Below are 21,290 nucleotides of genomic sequence, written 5' to 3'. Positions count from 1 at the left end.
AGTTTATACTCGTTTATGACTATCTTTGCTGGAGCATGGTAGGCCAAACAGCAGTTATGAAATTGCATATTTGAGTTGGTTGCTTGTGCTTACTTGGAATGCTCAACGTCGGCAATCTTAGATTACATATACATCAAGCAGACGACCTCCTTTCCTGGACCATGGTATGCCAGGCACCATTTCTGAAATTTGCAACAGAATAGCTTAGGAGCTGTTTACGCATGTTGCTGAACATGTTTAGTTGATGTACATGTTTGCATAACTTATTGTGCTGCTTTTACTTACTTTGATTGCTTGGTTGTGTGGCTTGTTCTGCTTACTTTGCACTGCCAAGAAGCAGCCTGTCCAATAAGCATAGTCTCCAAGTTGTCTCCAAGTTCACGAACGAAAGTGCATGAAACATAACAATTAAGAATCAGTCTGTTTACATAAAACCTCCCAATACGGAGGCCAGGAGTTGGATCCTGGGCGCGTCCAGAAGGGGATAACAAAATAAATGATTGACGGTAGACAACTTCAGTATGAAACATAACAAAATAAGATCATTAAGATGGTAGACAACTTCAGTTCACAAGCCATTGTTAATAGTATGAAATCTTTGCTTGTAGGTAAGTATGGGGAATCCACAAAGCAAATCTACGGAACATACAACAGCGTCAGGTGTACCTAGAGGTAAATATTTGACTAAAAAACTTGCCGCACATGTCAAGCTATATCCCGATTGTGATTTCCTTAAATGACGTTGTTTCAGATAATTTGGATTGGACAAATGATGGTGAGAACAACCTGAGTACCCCATTTATGACAGTTGGATTGTCAATTTACCATGATTTAATACTATTTATTTATCGAATTGATCTCGCTTACTTGTATGAATGACACTCAGATGGGCTGACACTTGAACCGTCTGGACAACCGGTTCTTCCGGATAATGAACTTGTGGGTACTGAAGGTGTAGGATATCAGATGGCTGGGACAAACGTTGTTGATAATCACCCTATTAGTCCAGGTATGAGGCTGCGCGGATAGAGTACTCATCATTTTATTCTCTTAAGTTCGTGACTTCAATCTCAGTTACTTGTATGAACCATGCTCCAGGCCACTCGATACCTGAACAGACCGCAGACCCGGTTGTTCCCCAACCCACTGATGGTGATATCACATGTGTTCAGCGGCCTCCTGATCTGAACTCAGGTGAGCAAAAAACATATTGAAAAGGAGACCCGGCAATCTCGGTTATTTATCATGCTTATAGAGGTTGTGTTGCAGACATTCAAGAACAGTCTAAGAACAATAACATTTAGCTTTTGTTTTGTTCCAGATGTTCTTGATGTGTCTCCTATTGATGGAGGAATACACCTGTACACTATGTCAACTGCTCAAGATTTATCCCAAACCGTTTCAACATCCGAGCACATGACTACAGGATCTTTCGAGAATGTCACCAAACAAACTAAAAAAGGTATCTTATCTGATGAAAAAAGGGAGCAGATAAACGCCAAGAGGCGAGCTAATTATCGGCGGAAGAAAGAGGAGGAAGCAAAGAAACTTGAGCATGAAAGTCAAGCTTACCTTTCAACATCTGGTATAATTGTTTGATTTTTAATGAAAACAATGTGCATTCCTGCTTTGACTACTCTCACAGCTTGTTGCATCTATTATTAGACAGTCTATTTACTTGTATGAACCAATTTCGGATCAGTCCATCACTGAACAGACCGCACTTGTTGTTGTTCCTCAACCCACTGATGGTGATGTCACATGTGTACCGCGGCCTTCCGAACTGAACTCAGGTTAGTATAAAACATAATCAGTACTCTCTACTCTTTGGATAGCACTAAACTGACCCGTTATGACCACTATCGGTTATTTTTACATCAAGCGGGCAACCCGGCAACCTCATCAACGTTTGTGTCTCTCAGTTGTCTCACTGACGAGTTAGCCGCAGCCGTAGCACAAAGTGTAAACGGTATTACAAGATTCGTCTTTCGTTGTGAACCGTATCTATCTTATATAGGTTGTGTTGCAGATGTTCATTAACATACTAAGTACATTATCATTTTGGTTTGGTTTTGTTCCAGAGGCTCTAGATTTGACTCATATGTATGGAGGAAATCACGTAAACATCAATGCAACTCCTCAAGTTTTACCACAATCCGGTTCAACATCCAAGCACATGACTACAGGATCTGTCGTGCGTGTCTCCAAACCATCTAAGAAAGTTATCTTGTCTGATGAAAAAAGGGAGCAGATAAACGCCAAGAGGCGAGCTGCTTATCGGAGGAAAAAAGAGGAGGAAGCAGAAAAAGTACAGCATGGAAGTCAACCTGACCTTTCAATATCTGGTATGATTGTTTGATTTTAAATCAAAACAATGTACATTCCTGCATTCACTACTCTCACACCTTCATGCATCTATTACTAGATGACAAGAAAGAGCTAATAAATGCGCGGAGGCGGGCAACGTATCTTAAGAACAAGGAAAATGCTGACATTAACAAGGAACAGATGAAAGCTCCGTTGGTAGATGGTTATCGAAGAAAATATGATGACACCGCCGGCAAGCATCTCCATCAAAATATGCCTGCCGTTGACATGTCGGGTACGACTATTTCTATATTACAGGCCAAACGTCTATTGAATATACTCCCTTTGTTCATAACAGTATGATTATTATCTGAGAATCCGTGAGTATGACACCTGCAACCATATTGCAGGTATGCAAAATGTTCCACAGAGCGCTCTCGGTGATATCACTAATGGGGTACAAGCTCACCCTATGCTCCTTGCCGACAAAAATAGCCAGATCAAGGCTCAAGGGCGAGCTACCGTGAAGCACAAAGATGATAACCTTCCTGCCCTTACAATATCAGGTTAGAATGCTTTTTGATTCAGCTGCCTCTTGATAGTATATATATTCCTAATTTTTCTGGATACAAGTGTTTAATAAGTTATCTTGGAAAACAAGCTTATCAAACTCATTGTTTTATCGTTCTCTCGTTTGACTTTTGATTAGACATTAATACCTTGTGAAAATGGACGGAAGGAGTCAGCTGATATGAACTACATAATATGCTGGTACATTTTGTATCAATGATCAATTAATGCAGTACTGATTAGCGTTTTACACTGTTGTATAACCAGCCGACCCAAATAGGTCCAGCTATACGTCATTGTCACAAGATGAGGCGGTATTGCCTCATATTAATATAATCAGTACAGCTGTCATTCATGATAACCAACTACCTAGGAAGCAGCGTGGTAAGCAACGCATAACTTGCTTAACTCCTGATCAAATGGAGCAAACAAACGCGCGGAGGCGAGCAACATATCGGAAACATCTAGAGCATGGAACTATCGATCTTGAAGAAAAAAATACCACGCTGCGAGAATGGAGGGCATGCAGCAAAGAGAAGGGGGAGTTAAGTGCAAAAAGAAAGGCAACTTATGCGGCAAAGAAGCACACCCCGTGCAAAGAATCCCTCGCACTCCCACGTCCAGACCTAGCAAACTTATCCCGCGCAACACCCCTCTCTTGGGCCGCCGAAGGTGATTCATCTGATGGCGACCCAACGACAATCATGTCGAATTTCATTGTTGGTACCAATGGTATGATAATTCTATTGTCACCTTGTTGTGCTCATTCTCACCAACCCTCATCTGACATGACGTTGTCTATTGTCACATTCGCCATGGAGATAATGCAGACGAAATCGATGGGTTCCGAGACTGCATCACTAGCGATGAGACGACACCATCCGACTTTATGGATGAGGAGTACTACATGTTTCGCGACGAAGGTATGGTCAACTATAATCTATGAATTTGTGGGGCTTTATCATAATTATAGTTAGTAGTTAATAATGTTTTGAACATCATGTTTCAACAAATGCACGTAGGATACGATAATGACACCTTGGAGGATGAAGAGGAAGCGATCATGTCGTCTGCTATACCTAGCGAGGTTGATCCATTAGACTTTGTCTACACAAACATCCCAGACACGACTCACATCCTGAAGCTCGACGCAAACTGCAAACACCGCAAGGCAAAAAAAAACGTGTTTGAGACTGACGGCTTCTGCTGTCGCAATGGCCAGATCGAACTTAAACAACCTGAGCCAATCCCAGAGCTGATGAGGCTATGGTCAAGCAGGGATGCTGATTCTAGACATTTTCGGGAAAACATACGCTTCTTCAACGGGCATTTCGCCTTCACAACCCTTGGCGTCAGCCTTGATGAGAACTACACAAACATGAAGTCTGGGGTGTACACATTCCGGGCACACGGCACCATCTACCACAATGTGCATTCGTTCGGGCCTAGCTCCCGTCCTGAGCATCTGCAGTTATACTTCTATGATGATGACCCAACCATCACTCATCGTAAGGCGGCCACCAAGCAATTAGACCAAGATGTCGTGAAGAAGTTAGTAGACATACTCAAAGAAAACCCGTACTCCCAGCAATTTAGGAGTTTGGGTGCACACAAGGACAACCTCGATGATTACAGGATAGACCTAAACACCGATAAAAGGCTTGACCAAAGAAGATATAACAGACCGTTGTCATCTGAGGTCGCTGCAATTTGGGTTGAGGGCAACGACCTAGCAAAAAGGTTTGACCGGAGGATAACACTTTGTGGTAATAACAACGAAAGGCACAGTATACATGTGACCTCCGGAGCATATGACCCTTTGTCTTATCCCCTATTCTATCCAAGGGGAGAACTAGGTTGGCATCCGAAGCTACCTAAACGTAATGTTCCTTTGGAGGTTGTACTAAATCCTCAACTGGTCCATGATGATGATGAGGATGCAGGTATGCCGTCTGCGTCCCATTTTGCTACAAATAATATTTTGTTTGTCGATTATATCCTCATTTTGATGGTACTCAATCATGTGCAGAGGGCAACAGCAGGTTGTGCGTCTCTGTCACTACTACTGTTACATGCTGCAGACACGGTCTGCGATCTTTAATCCCATACTCTGTGGAGCACGCCTCTTGCAGCAATGGGCCGTCGACATGTATGTCAAGATTGAAAGTTGTCGATTAAGGTGGTACAGGAAGAACCAGACGCAGATTCGTGCCGACTTGTATAAAGGAGTTGTTGATGCGATCACATCGGGGGAGACACGAGCAAGCGCTGTTGGGGTAAGAATAGTTCTCCCTGAAACATACCCTGGTGGCGACCGCGACATGAAGAAGAGGCATATGGATGCCATGGCAATTGTACATACATACGGGAAGCCTGACATCTTCTTGACCATGACTTGCAATCCAAAATGGGAGAATGAGTTGCTGCCTGGTCAGACGGCGCAAGACCGACCTGATATTGTGGCTCGCGTGTTCTTTGGCAAACTAGAGGCTATGAAGGACATGTTGTTCAAGAAGCACATCCTGGGTGTTGTTGTCGCATATGTATATGTTGTCGAGTTTCAAAAAAGGGGCCTCCCACACGCACATTTTCTGTTGATCATGGACTCAACATATAAGCTTATCGTCCCCGAGCAGTATGACCGACTCATTTCCGCAGAGCTCCCAGACAAGCATAAGTATCCGGAATTGTATGCAATGGTGGTAAAACATATGATGCACGGACCATGCGGTGCTCTAAACCCGAAGAATGTTTGCATGCAAGAAAACGGATGCAAGTGCAGATACCCGCGGTCGTTCAATGAAAACACAGCACAGGGGAAGGACTCGTACCCAGTTTATCGACGTAGAGACGATGGTAGGCGTGCTAAGGTCCGAGGGAAGATGTTGGACAACAGATGGGTTGTGCCTTATAACCCATACCTTCTGCGGATGTTCAATTGCCACATCAACGTTGAGGTCTGCTCGAGCATAAAGGCCGTCAAATATCTTTACAAGTACATTTACAAGGGCCATGATAAGGCTTCTTTCAGCATCGACCAGCCCGACGCCGATGGTAACATTGATGAGATCAAGAGATACGTTGACACAAGGTGGATCACCCCTCCGGAGGCTATGTGGAGGATATTTGGCTTTCCACTTTGCGCCAACTACCCTCCTGTCTTGCAGTTGCCTCTTCATCTCCCGAATATGCACAGGGTCGCATTCAATGCCCAGGCTGACTTGAAAAATGTTGTCGCCTCAGAAAATATTTCAAAATCCATGTTAACGGAGTATTTCAAGGCTAACCAGGAACACCCTCGGGCTAGAAATATATTGTACAAGGATTTTTCCGGAAGCTTCACGTGGCAGAAGAAAAAGAAGTTTTGGAAGCCGCGGGTCGAGCGTTTTCAAATAGGTCACATCGTGTCTGCCAATCCTGTCGAGGGGGACCGATACTATCTGCGTGTGTTGCTAAACCATGTTACGGGCAAAACATCCTTTGACGACTTGCTCACCGTGGACGGCGTGCTATGTGGGAGCTTTAGAGAGGCTGCTGAAAGGTTGGGACTCATCGAGGCAGACAACACGCTCGACGACTGTCTTACTGAGGCTGAGCAGTGGGCGATGCCATGTTCTCTTAGGAGGCTCTTCGCAACCATCTTGATGCACTGCGAGCCAGGCGACGTGCGTGGTTTATGGGATAGGCATGAAGGAAGTATGTCATACTAACTTGGTGATAAATACATCTATTTGAGGGATATGCTTTTTCGGATTGAGGGAGTACGTGCTAGCTTGTCCTTGCAAAAAGAAATTAAAGAAGAGAACGACAATGCAAGTCATTCATTCATCATACACCTTGTTCGTGGACCAAATAAACAGAGCAGCAGGGCAGGAACAAATTCATCCCGAATGTTATTGCCGCTCCAGGTCTGCTTCCTGGCCGGAGCGGGGGACAAACGGGCGCTCACCAAGCCGCTCCGGCGTGGTTTCCGATGCCGCTGGCGACGAAGACACCGTCTCCTCGTCCCACATCTCGACAGGCACGACGGAAGCCGACGCGCGCGTAGGCGCGGCCGGTTCGGCCTTGGCGCGGCAGACCGGGCACGACGCGTTAGACATTAGCCATACATCAACGCACCCCTGGTGGAACAGATGATTGCAGGCCGGGAGCTGCCTCACCCTCTCCCGTTCGTCGAGGGCGCCGAGGCACACGGCGCACTCGGCCGGCGCCGAGTCCGAGCTCTCCCGCAGGTAAGGGAAGGACGGGATGAGCGCGATGGTGGCGGCGTCGAGGCCGAGCTTGGGCCGCTGCTGGGCCTGTCCCTCACCTTGCAGCGGCTGCGGCGCACTGTGGCGCGGCGTCCGGGTGCGGCGAAGGTGGAGGAAGCGCAGGCAGAGAAAGACAAGGACGAAGAGGAAGCAGCAGGCGAAGGATGCTGCCAAGGCGGCGACCAGCGTCGGGGTGGCGCAGCATGGGGCCACGTCTGCTCCCTGCTGCGAGCCTGTGCTGCCATAGGAGGACATGGTGGCGCGCGGCGCGGAGCAAATATAATGGCTTTGTGAGCACTAGTGAAACCGTAAGCTACCTGCCGGCTACATATGTAGATAGATTCATAGATCAATCTCGGTATGGGATGGAACTAAGGTGTGCTGACTGCTATGTAAAGTGCATCATGTATGACGTCTTCTCTAAATAATGCTCTCGAGTTTCTGCAACACCCGGAATTTAAATAGAAGCATGCAGAATGTCGCGCATAGGATGTCCTTAGCCTTCCCTTTATTATTTCGGTAGAGTACGCAAAGTTCATCTGGTTAAACTAATTTTAGAATTTAGATATTGGGGGCGTTTGACTAGCTGTTTTCTCTTACATGAAACTGTAATCGAACATGACTTTTACGCTCAACATGTTGTATACATAGATGCAGCACGTACAGTTTTCTTGTTGCCCAAACAGCAACGGCTACAGAGTTGAACTGGTCGAGCACGTGCCTATTTCAACCAGCCTATATGCTTCATTTTATGTGACTTTTTTTTCAAATACTCCATCCGTTCCTAAATATAAGTCTTTTTAGACATTTCAAATTGACTACAATATACGGATGTATGTAGACATATTTTAAAGTGTAGATTCGCTTATTTTGCTTCGTATGTAGTCACTTGTTGGAATCTTCAAAAAGACTTATATTTGAGAACGGAGGGAGTATAAGGTACTGTGGCCAAAGTGCACCCACATAACAAGTTTCCTGACTCACAATGCTTTATTTTAGGCGAGCGATACGCGCCGGCGGACCGGCCGAAATCCCAGCCGGTCACGCGCGAGCCCTCCGATTTGGCTTCCTGCAGCTGTTGGATGCCTCCTTTCCCAATCATTTTTTTCTCTGGCTTGGTCAACGCAGCAATTCGTGTCGGATGCCTCCTTTCCCAAACGTTTTCTTCCCTGGCTTGGTCAACGCAGCAATTCGTGCCCTCAGCCTTCACGTGCGCACTCCCGCGCGATAGCAGCAGTTCCCTGCTTCCCTCCTCCGCACGGCCGCCGGCTGCTCAGACCTCGCCTCCTTGCAGTGTTGCCCTCCGTTTCTCGCCGAAGAAGCCTTCCCAGCTCGTCGATTTTGGTTGCAGCTCTGCCGTCAAACTGTCCGGTTGTAACTCCTTGCCATCGACGCTCATGGTTGCAGCATCCCGGTGTGCCATCGCCCTCGCCGTGGAGCTCGCCGCACAGGGTTCTACAAACAACGGCCACATGTCAACCATGAATGGATGTAGCAAAATGTTTCATCCGTTGTAGCAAAACCCGACGACGGTTGCAGCAAAAACATCACCGCCGTCGTCGCGGGTCGCAGGTCCGCCGTGCATGTATGTAGCAAAAAAAATTGTTGGTCGTAGCAAAAATGTCACCGCCACCGTCGCCAGTCGCACCTCCGTCGTGGATGGATGTAGCAAAAAAAATTATTGGTCGTAGCAAAAACCAATAGCGGTTGCAGCAAAAATGTCACCGCCACCGTCGCCAGTCGCACCTCCGTCGTGGATGGATGTAGCAAAAGGTTTTGTTGGTCGTAGCAAAAACCAATAGCGGTTGCAGCTCTGTGCTCTATGGTTGCTGCAACAAAACATTGTGACCCAGGTGGTCACCGGTTCCAGCAAAACTGGATCGTGCTTGCAGCTAAAATGATTGTTGATTCCAGCAAAAAAATAAATGCAACAAAAAATCATGGCGGCGATCGCCGTCGCCGCTCAGCACTATCCTCTCCTATTTTGCAGCAAAAACAAAAGTTGGTTCCAGCAAAAAAAACAAATGCAACAAAAACATGCAGCCACCGTCGTCGTCATTGAGCATTATCCTTGCAGCAAAAAACAAAGCTGGTTCTAGCAAAATCAAAAGCGGGTTCCAGCAAAAAAAAAAAATCAAAAAAGGTAGAAACTTATTCGCGGCCACCGCCGGCGCCGTCGACCACCATCGTCGGTCACTGACATCAGCGGGGGGTAGCAAAAAGCGAGCGCGCACAGGTGTTCCGATGAGCACCTGCAGCAACGCGTGGCAGCATATGTGTGGAGGCTCGTGAGGGAACCCAACCGATGAGATGGGGGAGAAGGAAGGAGGAGGGGATGGGGAGGGAAGGGAGGTTGCAGGACGGTGAGGTAGTGCCGCGGTTGGGCCAGCTCGTCTCGGCGGAGGCATAAGACCACGACGGAGGCGCTGGGCTATGAGCAGGAACGAAGGAATGGTGGAGAAGATATGATGAGGGATGGATAAGGCAAGGGAATAAAAGAATAGAAGGAGGGCAGCTTGTGGGTCCAAGGAGACGCGTGGGACAGCGCACGACCGGCGCGTCGCTTCAGCCGGTCTGCCGCCGCAAGCGTTTCCCTTTATTTTACCATGTTTTGATTGACGACCAAACATGTCACGTGGTGACTCCCAATGTCATTTACTCCTACTTGTTTACTGCTTGTAATTTTTTTAATTTGTTAAATTGTAAACTCTTCATTTTTAGCACAGTACAATCAAAGTCGCTCAGATACCTGAGCATACGCTCATCCCTATAAACGCACATACACACACCCTATCCTTATGAGAATTTTTAAGAGACTGAGCTGGCATAACATCTTGAGATTGACTAAGTCACCACATGCGCCTCGTAATCGAGTGGAACATTTTCTCCCACTGAACAAACATCATTTTAAAGTCTGAAATAATTCAGAAAAATACGAACACCAATGTAAACTCTTCATAATTTTGCTTTGTCAAGACTTGCACAGCAAGGTTTATGATTTAGTTCTAGCTGCTAACCTCCGTTAACAAAAGCTTCCACAACACAAATTAGAAATGACAAGATGTCGAGAAGTTGTTTTCTTGATAGGACCGATGTCACCCTCAATCAATCAGTACGTTCATGCGTGTGCTATGCCCCACACCATATGGGCTACATCGATGGTGGAGCCTACTACCCCATACCCGGGGCAGGTAAAGTCTGGGAGTACATTGTCACTTATCGAGGGTGACACATGGCTTAGAGCAAATACAATACTGAGGTATAAGTCTTCTTACATGGCACTTTTGTTTATATGGAGGAGAGAGACAAGACAAAAATGAAGGAGTCAACCTCTACTTGTGCTCCTAGAAAAAACTTTTAATGAGAGGAATGAAATAGGGAGAAAGTGAAAAAAAATATATAACCTTATAGACAACCTTACAGCCAGCCTTATTCTATGAGTAGTTAATAATGCTAACTCTTGATGACATGGCATGTTTATATAGCCAGCAACTAGCTATATTAACCATGCTCTTAAAGTGTTCGTCCGTGGGATGACGCACTCGTACCTCGTCGACATCAAAGAACGAGGAGTTGGTGGGGGCAGGCAATGGTGCATCCCTTCATTATGTCATCTATAGTACCCATTGGAAGGAGCGTATGTGGTAAGGGGTTACTGTGATTACCCCCATAATATATAAGAGAGGAATCAGAGCCAAGGAAAGGAGGAAAGCAATCTTATAACAATACACACTTGTCTCCGTAGCAAGAACTAGAATGTAGAGCGTAGGGTATTACACCCCCTCGGTGTCATGAACCTGGATAAACAAAGCCTCATATATGAAATGATCTAAAGTGTTTGACCCATGTCTGAATCTCTATTAGGGGATCCCCACAATCCTTGATCTCGACAATCACCCATCGACAACATATGTAGTTAAGGTCCAATATCCCGAGCAGGTTGATTGATGTAAAATCGATCTCCACTTCACATAGGTATTGTCAGATTTTCTTTTTGACCGATCTAACCTCACCATTGTTATTTAGTTCAATCATTCCAAACCATCCAATTTTAATCTTTACTTACTAAATTTCAAATATGAGGAGGTTTTTGGTTCCTACAGCAAATATTTAGAATGTAAGTGTTGTGCATCTGGAACCAGAACAAGACACCCCTATTCATGTTGCCAATAATGGAGAGTTTAATCTGGCCAAAATTCAATCAGACCCCACACCGAGGAAACAAATTGTTGAGTATGCACAAAAAATTCAACACAAAGTTAGGAAAACATACATATTGAAGGGTCCAACCAAACCAATATTAAAATTTCATAACGTGTACTCAAGAGCATTTTCTCAATCACGGCACTATTAGGAAAGGGTCCAACCAAACCAAGTATCTGACAATAAAACTTGTCCAGCGATCGATCACCCAAGAAAAATATGAAGATGCATAAATGAATTGAATCATGATCGTTACCGAGTCCGAGTAGCAGCAGAAGTAGACGAGTCGGTGTAAATCGTACTTGGAGTCCCTTGAACCGTAGATGAACGATCCCGTGAACCGTCCACGAACGACCTCTCGAACGAAAGACCAAAAGCATGGCCTCTCTACTTGGTTGCAAGCGTACGGTCTTCAGGATTCGGCAGCGCTGCACCATCCAGAGCTAATCGTTGCCGAAGAATTAGAGGGAGGAGATTAGAACCACACTGGGCTTCCAATTATGAGGATTAGAGGATCTAGGTCAAGCTCTATTTGATAAACTAGGACCAACTAGAACTAAAATTAGAGAACTAGAGGAGGCTCCAAAACTTGTGTGTCCAAATAGTGCAAAAGCCTCTAGTCTATATAGGTTGAGAGGGGAGGAGGGGGCGCCACACAAGGGGAAGAATTCCCCTCCCGTTGCGCCGGCCCTAGGGGGAGGAGGAATCCCCCCTGTCCAATTCGCCCCCCCCCCCCACTTGGGGAAAGGGGGCACCACCCACTATTGGGCCTATGTGGCCCAATTCTCCTTCTACCACTTCGCTTTTTAAGGCCCGTTGATATTGAATTAAATATAAAAGCGTCCTAAAAATTACTGGAGCCTTTTATTATTAATTTTACATCACCAGAAATATTTTCCACACATATATTATTTATCAGTAATAATCGGTATTGCCTGATAATCTCCGAAGCCCTTCTGGTGACCCCGAAACGCTTCCGGTTCCTTTCAGAACTATTTCGAATATTAATGAAATAGTTCAACAAATAAATCCTCGACACTCCCGTCCTACTAACACTCAGAGATCATGATTACCTTAAGTCTGTTACCCTGTAGGTTTGGTAAAACATAGACATGAATGGAACCCATTCGTTCAATGACCGATAGCGGAACCGTGGACATCCATATCGATCCCTATGATTACATGAATGACATTCGAGTGAATATTTTGTTATCATGTGATGTTCCCTTTGCTTTACGATACTTTATGAAACCCGAGATGCATCGGTATCCTCATGAGTGATACACATGCTAACTATATCGTTATCCTCATTATCGGTTTTGTTCTTCTTTCTTGTTGAAGTGTTCCGGCATCCCCGTGACATAATGACATGCATTTGGCAAAACATTTATGGACGCCATCACACTGAGAGGGCCCTAAGAATATCTCTCCATCGTCGGAGGAGCAAATTCCACTCTTGAGCAATCTAGTCCCCTGTCAAACTTTCCGATGAACCTGTAAGTTGTCGTTATGATCACCATGTTACAAATGACTTTTGAGCAACCCAAAAGTCCACCGTATGGTATTGTGATATTCTCATGGTCTAACGAACTAAAAGACATGTTTAACTCTCCGTGTTATAACAATTGATTTCATACGATATTATCTCAAAGTATAACAAACAAGTTCTTCTAGCGTCATGTGCTCAATGTTGTTTTATGACTATCGTTACACTTAACGATTTCCTAGATCCGGAAAACATGATCACCAACAACACTTGTCAGTCTTAGAGGCAAGACGCTATGAACATATTCTTTATCGTTTATCATTCCACACTTGCATATGGGTTTTCCACCGAATCACATATTCTAGGATCATAGCTATTATAGCATGGAATATAAACTCTTAATTATAAAAATGGAAATATAATAATACAATATTATTGCCTCTAGGGCATATTTCAATTTCTTTGTCTACACGACATCGAAGATACTACATCTTGAGCACCAAAGTTAGCTCTTGTAATGCATCTTGATCTTTACGAGTTGTCAATTTCAAGGCTATGAGGGCAAGCATATGACGCAGCTTCAAACATGAGGGATGAATTTAATGGTTTGCAAAGATAGATTCTACATGAAAAATCTCATGCTTTCCACGTCCATTGCTTTGCCTGTCGTCTACAATTGATTGTGGTCACTATTGCTAGTTCTTCTTGCTCATATATTCATGTTTTTTTTAGTATGGTTGATTGTGACCACGACATGTTCATCTTGCAAGAAGATGGAAGAAACACACAATTCACAGAAATACTTTGGAAAGGCTTGAGATGGGTGAAATATTTACAAAAAGAGGCTTGCATCAACAGACTAGTCTTGCTAGACAAGGGGATACTAGATGGTCTTCACGTCATAGAAGTTTGCTTCGCTTGGACCAGATGTGGGCCTATCTAATAAAAGTTCTTAGCACAGTTGATGCAAAAGGGCGTAATCTGAGGCATGCTGCAGGTTCAATAGAAAAGATGGAGTGCTGCCAATTTGCTTTTGTTTTGAAGCTTATTATGCTAAAGTTGTTTGGTCCAACAAATGAGCTTTCACAACTCCTGCAAAGAAAGGAAACAAATATTGTGCTTGCCCTGGAATTAATTCATGACGTTAAACTCCGGTTGGCTACCATGAGAGATAGTGGTTGGGAGCCTTTTTTATGAGGTCCAAGAATTCTGCAATTCCAAAGGTATTCCAGTGCCCAATATGGAAGATGAAATACAGTTCGGGGTCGCTCGAGGCTAGAGGGAAGGACTATCACCAATCTTCATTATTATCGGGTTGGTGATCGTAGTGGTGAGCACTATTTTTGATGATGAAATACAGTTTGGGCCCGTACTGGTGAGCACTATATTTTTTTTACTCGTTTAGTCATTTGTGAAGCCAAATAACACAGAGCAAAATAAAATGAACGAAGTGCGGATGCAAGTTAGGATAGCAATCCTGATCGTTTACTCCGACCGAATAAAATGCGTGCTGCCAACAAGCTCTCTGCAATCTGCACATACGAATGACGAACCTGTTGCTACCTAGTACCTACTTCAACAGATCGCGCAATCATATCTAGGAGAGCTGGACTCCCCGGGCAATGACTGCTATTGCCGCTCCAAGTCCGTTTCCTGGCCGGAGCGGGAGCCGGAGGCTCGCCCGCCAAACCAGCCCGGCCGCTCCGGCACGGACGGCTCTGACGTCGACGGCGTTTCATCGTCCATCATCTCAATTGGCACGACGGCTGCTGATGCCGCAGCTCTCTCGTGCTGATCGGCGCCCGCGGCCCGCTCGACCTTCCCACGGCAGACCGGGCACGACGCGTTGGACAGGAGCCAGACGTCGACGCACTCCTGGTGGAACAGGTGCTTGCAGCTCGGGAGCTGCCTCACCGTCTCCCCCTCGTCGACCGCGCTGAGGCACACGGCGCACTCGTCCGGCGCCGATGCCGAGCTGTCCCGCCGGTACGGAAAGGACGGGAAGAGCGCGATGGTGGCGGCGTCGAGGCCGTGCTTGGGCTGTGGGGCCTGGAGCTGCCCTTGCAGGGGCTGTGCGCTGTGGCGCCGCGTGCGGCGAAGGTGGAGGAAGCGCAGGCAGAGGAAGATGACGACGAGGAAGAAGCAGCAGGCGAAGGATGCCGCCAACGCGCTGAGCAGCGTCGTTGTGCTGCAGCACGGGGCCACGGCCTCTCCGGGCTGAAACGACGTGTTGTATGAGGACATGGTGGAGGAAATGGCTTTAGGAAACCGAAGCTGCAGCTTAGCTATATATGCAGACAGGTTGGTGATCTCAAAATTCAGACTGGTTCTGTTGCAGGGACAGATCATTTAGGTAGGTATGCTGTCATGCTCACTATTTCAGATATACTAGTCCATTAATTTGAGATGATTTTTTTTTAAACCGAGGCAAAGGATTTGACTCATATATTAACTAAGAGAGCATAGAGTTTAAATTTTACATCCTAAATGAAAAATTGTTACTTTCCTGATATGATGCTTTCCAATTTCTTTGCCCCGACGGTGACCCGAAGGATGGCCTCACGCTTAATGTTGTTGAGTAATACTATTGAAGCCATACTCTTTTGTTGAAAGACCCCGGCCGTTCCTCTCGATCCAAATGATCAATCCAATAAGCATTGCAAAGGAGGCTATGGCTTTTCGGATGGGAGCGCTATTGCTTGATCAGATGAAAATTATATCATGCACGCATGTCTCTTTTAAACAAGGCACTGAAATTTATACAGATGGCTCATTTAAGCTGCTGGCTTATTAATATGTGATGATGTCGTGGACATGTCAACGTTTTGCCTAGTATATATTCCACTATATTATCAGAAGTTCTTTAGCTGAACTGGTTTTAAATATTGTCTACCTTATTTTTACATCCCAAAACATATTAGATGGCAATGTTTCAATTGATAATAGAGTTGACCTACCAGATAGAGTAAAATATGTTCAATTGCTTTAAACTAAGCACATCATAGTCCAAGAGCCACGAACTTAGCTTTACTACATTTTCTAAATGAAGGGTGAAGGGGCTATATTCTCGTGTTTTCCATTGGAGGTAGAGATGCCTCTTGACTTGAGATATATATCACTTGATATGATGTGGAATTGCCTGCACGAATGGTCAAACCTGTTTTTGATGTCGTTGTTGTTGACTTTTTTATGAGCTCTACTTTATTATACCGGGTGTAGTTACACCCACTTCTCATATACTACCATGTGGTAGTATATATATTCTACTTTATTATTTTTAGTATGTTCATATACTATATCTAAGATACTCCATAGTGAGTTATATGAAAAAATTGCAAATGAGCTCATAGTTTTATTGTATTTGATTATTTTTAGTATGTTCATATACTATATCTAAGATACTTCATAGTGAGTTATATGAAAAAATTGCAAGTAAGCTCATAGTTTTATTGTATTTATGAAATACGTACATATTTGTACACGAAATGGAATATGCACAAAGTATGGTACATACTACCAAAAAAGTAGTATATATACTACCTAAACATTTTTATATACTACATACTACGCGTACATACTCTCCGATATGATACATACTACCTAGAACATACAAAACAAAAGTGGGAGTAACTACGCGTACATTTAGGAAGCGATCATAAGATTACCTCGGGTGAATAATAACTTATTCTGCACCCTGGATGATGAATAGTAACACTATATATATATATATATATATATATATATATATATATATATATATATATATATATATATTAAATGTTCTAGAAAGTATGTTTTTGATATATCTGTAACACCGGGAAATAATCAAAGACGATCATATCATCAATGAATTTTTCTACTAGTTGACACTTACATAGGAAATACACGCAACATATTATTATTGTTTTTTCATGATCTGGACGCTTGGGTATCCGACAAAAACTAATGCATATGCCGCCTGGCAAGGTGGGATGCGATATGCGGATTGAAAAATCTATTAGGGCCTTGAGATGGAGGATCTCGAGATAAAAAAAGGTGCTTATTGGGCAAATGACTCGTCAAGTTTAAGGGGTTGTTTCGTTTGTGCCCGAGATGGCCCTGCCAATTTAGGGCGTGCTAAATAATTGGCGGAGGTTTTGGCCGCCGCCATCTTGCCAAAAAGATGACGCGGAAATGAACTAGCGAAGGTGAGGAGGGTTGGGTGCACGAAAATTTTGGTGTCCATCCAAATAACTGCCAAAGGTGCAGTTAACGCCAATTTTTTGGTTGGACGCTCCAGGGCACCAACCCAAACAGCCCCTGATTACTTATTGAAGATGAGATTTGGCAAGAGTTGCTCGAAAATAAATATCACCACTCCAAAACGCTCTATCTCTCTCTCTCTCCCTCTCTCTCGCCAAGCAGACTAACCTACCTTTTTGGAAGGGTTTGATGGAGTCAAAAAAGATTTTTTCCATCGATGAGCTTTTGTAACGGGTAATAGGTTAACCATGCCATTTTGGGGTGTCCAGGGGATGCACCACTAGTTATGAATACCCCAACTAATGTTTCTATTTTTTCGATTTTGGGTCAGGTAGTGATGAAAATTGGACTCTGGCGGATGATCACTGGGGACAGATGGACTGACTGGTTGCACCTTCTTACTAGGTTGATGAAGGTGAACCTAACAGTTGAATGAGACACCTTTTGTTGGAAGTTACATACTTCTGATCTATTTTCTAGTAAATCCATGCACATGGACCTCATTAATGATGATCAACCTTTCCATCTAAAACTTATTTGCAAATTAAAAGCCCACCTAAAATTAAATCTTTCATGTGGTACTTGGCTACGAGAGTGATCTTAAACAAACATAACATGAAAGAAAGTTGGCACCGTGAAAGTGCACCTCTGTGACAACATAGCTTAAGGGGCTAATATGTATTTCAGATTATGTCGAAAAGATGCAACTAGGAAGATTGTTGGTGTCCCCAAATTCATCAACGACATGTATGTCAAGGCTAAGGGTATATATTTCATCATTCAGCGATCCAAAAACACTTGAATCTATAGGTATGTCATGGTGAGTGGTGATATTTTTCGTGCTATCTGCTTATAAATCAAACTCGGAAACCAACCAAGACTTGTCAACCCTTTCTCCCAATCTCTCGCTCTCTTTACTTTATTCGCAGCCACCGAGCCACATCCATTTGGATCCTCCGATCCATTCAGAGAGATAGCTATAGCAAAACCGTAACCAATTCGGGATCTCTGGGTCAACTACATTTGGTACCACCTGAGCCCTTGTACAGTCTTCTGTACTCCACTTGGATACTCCCAAGCACCCTGGTCGGCCATTCCAAATAGTGTTAGGCAACATGCGCATGGTGAACCAGTACTAGTCAGTGCCTGCGAATGAGTTCGGTTAGGCCCTTTGAGCAAGTTGAAAGTTGCCTAATATATATATATATATATATATATATATATATATATATATATATATATATATATATATATATATATATATATATACATTCGAGTTGGTCGATTGATACCTCCAAATTTTACAAAAAACTGTGTAACAATCACATTTTTAGGTCCGGCCTATATATACGACCACCTATCCCATATACACACTCAAGTGCTTCCTTTCATACATCCATTTATGAGAGAGAGAGAGAGAGTTCCTAGCCTTGTGTTGAGTTCATAGGAATACTACTACAACATTCATGTCATACCATCGAATCTCTTGTCTACTCTCTGATTTCAAGCCTAGAATTCAAACAATCAACCTTTGCAATCAAAGTTCATCCCATAAGAGATTGAGTATGGAGGAGGTTATATTTTGAAGCACGCAAGATATGCATCACCAATCAACCTTATTTTATTACTTTTGGAGGGTGTAAGTCTCGTATATTGGCTAGGTGTGCTTGTGAGTCTTCAAGGTGTGAAGGAACCATGAAGTTTGTGAGGGCAAAGGGATCGCCTAAGATCTACGTCGAGTGAGGCTAGACCTTTGTGGTCATAAGCCATGCTAGAATAGGTTGGTTGTTCTCTCTATGATCCCTTCGTGGGCATAGTCCTATGTGAGCTTAGCAATCGAGATCTTCGGACCACTACTATAGACTGAATTACTACTAACCTCTCATCACTGACTGGCACTAGGCCAGGCGTCACCGATGAAGGTCATCCCTGACTGGCCACTCCAGAGGCATCAATTATGAGCATCACAAGACTATTGAGTAGTTAACACTGACCGGTCTAGAAATGACCGGTCAGTGTGAGTTGTTCTTCCACCTCCGACCGGGTTCACGTGGACGAAATTTCATCCCAAATGAGCTTTCATATTTTGCTGGTCCGTGATACTAATTCATCACCAACCTCCTAGTCAGTGGTCTATCATTGGCATGTGTATAAAAGTTAATCGGGCTCTTCGTCTTCCCGCATGATCAACATGCCATCGCCGGTTGCAGCAATCAATGGTTGGCTGCAATTCCACTGCACCTTTCACCATTATCGGTTGCATCTTACAGCGTCGTTGATTGCATGCTTTATGACTACTGGTTGTAGCAGTGAGTGGCTAGCCGCAACTTTCAGCGTCACTGGTCAAAGTTTTTGACATCCTCGACCGCAGGTTCCGCCATGACCAGTTGTAGTAGTGGTTGGTCGCACCTTAAGGGTGGTGTAGCTGCACAACCCTGGAGGACATGAAGGCCCTCATGGCGGAGAGTAGCGATGAGGACGAGGGGCAGTTGATGTAACACTCCACATCAAGACTATCAGTCAAGTCTGTTGGAAATATGAGCAAATTACTACGAGATTTAATCCGAGTAAATAGGAAATAGATCATGACAGCAATAGTAGAGATTAAACTAATCATATGAACTAGCATAGCAGATGAACAGATCACATCTAGGGCACATACTAGAAACATGAATTCTACCACGATCTCAAACAGGAAGGACAGAATCACATATGGTGCAGCGGGAGCAGCACTGCCGGCGTTGACGTTGTCGCCCATGTCATCGAGGATGAGGTTGCCGAGGTCGGGGAAGAAGTCATCGTTCGCGAAGTCGCCGCTGCCAGCAGTCGCGCGAGTGCGCTCCCCAAAAACCTGATCGCCCCTCTCCCGTACAGGATCACGAGAGGCGAGGTTCCGGAGGCCTGCTGTCCCTTCTGCTGGTGCACGCCTGCTACCTCTTGAGCACTGCGTTGGTTTTCCCTTGAAGAGGAAAGGGTGATGCAGCAAAGTAGCGTAAGTATTTCCCTCAGTTTTTGAGAACCAAGGTATCAATCCAATAGGAGGCCACGCACGAGTCCCTCGCACCTACACAAACAAATAAATCCTCGAAACCAACGCGATAAGGGGTTGTCAATCCCTACACGGTCACTTACGAGAGTGAGATCTGATAGATATGATAGGATAATATTTTTGGTATTTTTATGATAAAGATGCAAAGTAAAATAAAAGCAAAAATAAAAGGCAACGGAAATAGCTAAGTGTTGGAAGATTAATATGATGGAAAATAGACCCGGGGGCCATAGGTTTCACTAGTGGCTTCTCTCGAGAGCATAAGTATTTACGGTGGATGAACAAATTACTGTTGAGCAATTGACAGAATTGAGCATAGTTATGAGAATATCTAGGTATGATCATGTATATAGGCATCACGTCCGAGACAAGTAGACCGACTCCTGTCTGCATCTACTACTATTACTCCACACATCGACCGCTATCCAGCATGCATCTAGAGTATTAAGTTCATAAGAACAGAGTAACGCTTTAAGCAAGATGACATGATGTAGAGGGATAAACTCATGCAATATGATATAAACCCCATCTTGTTATCCTCGATGGCAACAATACAATACGTGCCTTGCTGCCCCTACTGTCACTGGGAAAGGACACAGCAAGATTGAACCCAAAGCTAAGCACTTCTCAGATCAATCTAGTAGGCCAAACCAAACTGATAATTCAAAGAGACTTGCAAAGATAACCAATCATACATAAAAGAATTCAGAAGATTCAAATATTGTTCATAGATAATCTTGATCATAAACCCACAATTCATCGGATCTCGACAAACACACCGCAAAAGAAGATTACATCGAATAGATCTCCAAGAGAATCGAGGAGAACATTGTATTGAGATCCAAAAAGAGAGAATAAGCCATCTAGCTAATAACTATGGACCTGAAGGTCTGAGGTAAACTACTCACACATCATCGGAGAGGCTATGGTGTTGATGTAGAAGCCCTCCGTGATCGATGCCCCCTCCGGCGGAGCTCCGGAACAAGCCCCAAGATGGGATCTCACGGGTACAGAAGGTTGCGGCGGTGGAATTAGGTTTTTGGCTCCGTATCTGGTAGTTTGGCGGTACGTAGGTATATATAGGAGGAAGGAGTACGTCGGTGGAGCAACGTGGGGCCCACGAGGGTGGAGGGCGCGCCTGGGGGGGTAGGCGCGCCCCCTACCTCGTGGCTTCCTGGTAGCT

The 21,290-nt window shown here is 44.4% G+C and overlaps 3 protein-coding genes and 1 long non-coding RNA gene across 4 annotated transcripts; 2 read left to right on the top strand and 2 right to left on the bottom strand.

Moving 5' to 3' along the window:
- The first annotated feature begins 1,727 nt into the window (after positions 1-1,727).
- On the top strand, positions 1,728-2,555 carry LOC123497578 (uncharacterized). Its single transcript, XR_006671367.2, has 4 exons — positions 1,728-1,793; positions 1,883-1,969; positions 2,082-2,345; positions 2,426-2,555. It is a non-coding gene; the product is annotated as an uncharacterized lncRNA (long non-coding RNA).
- A 40-nt stretch (positions 2,556-2,595) lies between these two features.
- On the top strand, positions 2,596-6,587 carry LOC120975617 (uncharacterized). Its single transcript, XM_073511646.1, has 8 exons — positions 2,596-2,602; positions 2,718-2,873; positions 3,145-3,261; positions 3,708-3,800; positions 3,900-4,617; positions 4,723-4,820; positions 4,907-4,932; positions 5,010-6,587. The coding sequence occupies exons 1-8, from the start codon at positions 2,596-2,598 to the stop codon at positions 6,585-6,587; spliced, it is 2,793 nt and encodes a 930-aa protein (XP_073367747.1).
- A 38-nt stretch (positions 6,588-6,625) lies between these two features.
- On the bottom strand, positions 6,626-7,406 carry LOC109769337 (RING-H2 finger protein ATL66-like). The gene has a single exon (XM_020328117.3). The coding sequence runs from the start codon at positions 7,380-7,382 to the stop codon at positions 6,771-6,773; it is 612 nt and encodes a 203-aa protein (XP_020183706.1). The 5' UTR covers positions 7,383-7,406; the 3' UTR covers positions 6,626-6,770.
- Positions 7,407-14,176: 6,770 nt separating this feature from the next.
- On the bottom strand, positions 14,177-15,060 carry LOC120975395 (E3 ubiquitin-protein ligase ATL41-like). Its single transcript, XM_040401980.3, has one exon. The coding sequence runs from the start codon at positions 15,058-15,060 to the stop codon at positions 14,446-14,448; it is 615 nt and encodes a 204-aa protein (XP_040257914.3). The 3' UTR covers positions 14,177-14,445.
- Positions 15,061-21,290: the final 6,230 nt, after the last annotated feature.

This window comes from Aegilops tauschii, chromosome 3 (genome assembly GCF_002575655.3).
Source record: "Aegilops tauschii subsp. strangulata cultivar AL8/78 chromosome 3, Aet v6.0, whole genome shotgun sequence".
Classification (NCBI taxonomy): Eukaryota; Viridiplantae; Streptophyta; class Magnoliopsida; order Poales; family Poaceae; genus Aegilops; species Aegilops tauschii.
The sequence above is the reverse complement of the archived record's forward strand: the minus strand, read 5'-3'. Positions and strand labels throughout refer to the sequence as shown.

What these genes read in the sequence shown, in the direction of transcription:
- LOC120975617 (XM_073511646.1), top strand. An exon ending in TCCTGCCCTTACAATATCAG is followed by an intron (nt 2,874 to 3,144) that starts GTTAGAATGCTT and finishes TTGTATAACCAG; the next exon opens with CCGACCCAAATAGGTCCAGC. An exon ending in GGCAACGACCTAGCAAAAAG is followed by an intron (nt 4,618 to 4,722) that starts GTTTGACCGGAG and finishes ATTCTATCCAAG; the next exon opens with GGGAGAACTAGGTTGGCATC.
- LOC109769337 (XM_020328117.3), bottom strand. Translation starts at nt 7,382, where the DNA reads ATGTCCTCCTATGGCAGCACAGGCTCGCAGCAGGGAGCAGACGTGGCC.
- LOC120975395 (XM_040401980.3), bottom strand. Translation starts at nt 15,060, where the DNA reads ATGTCCTCATACAACACGTCGTTTCAGCCCGGAGAGGCCGTGGCCCCG.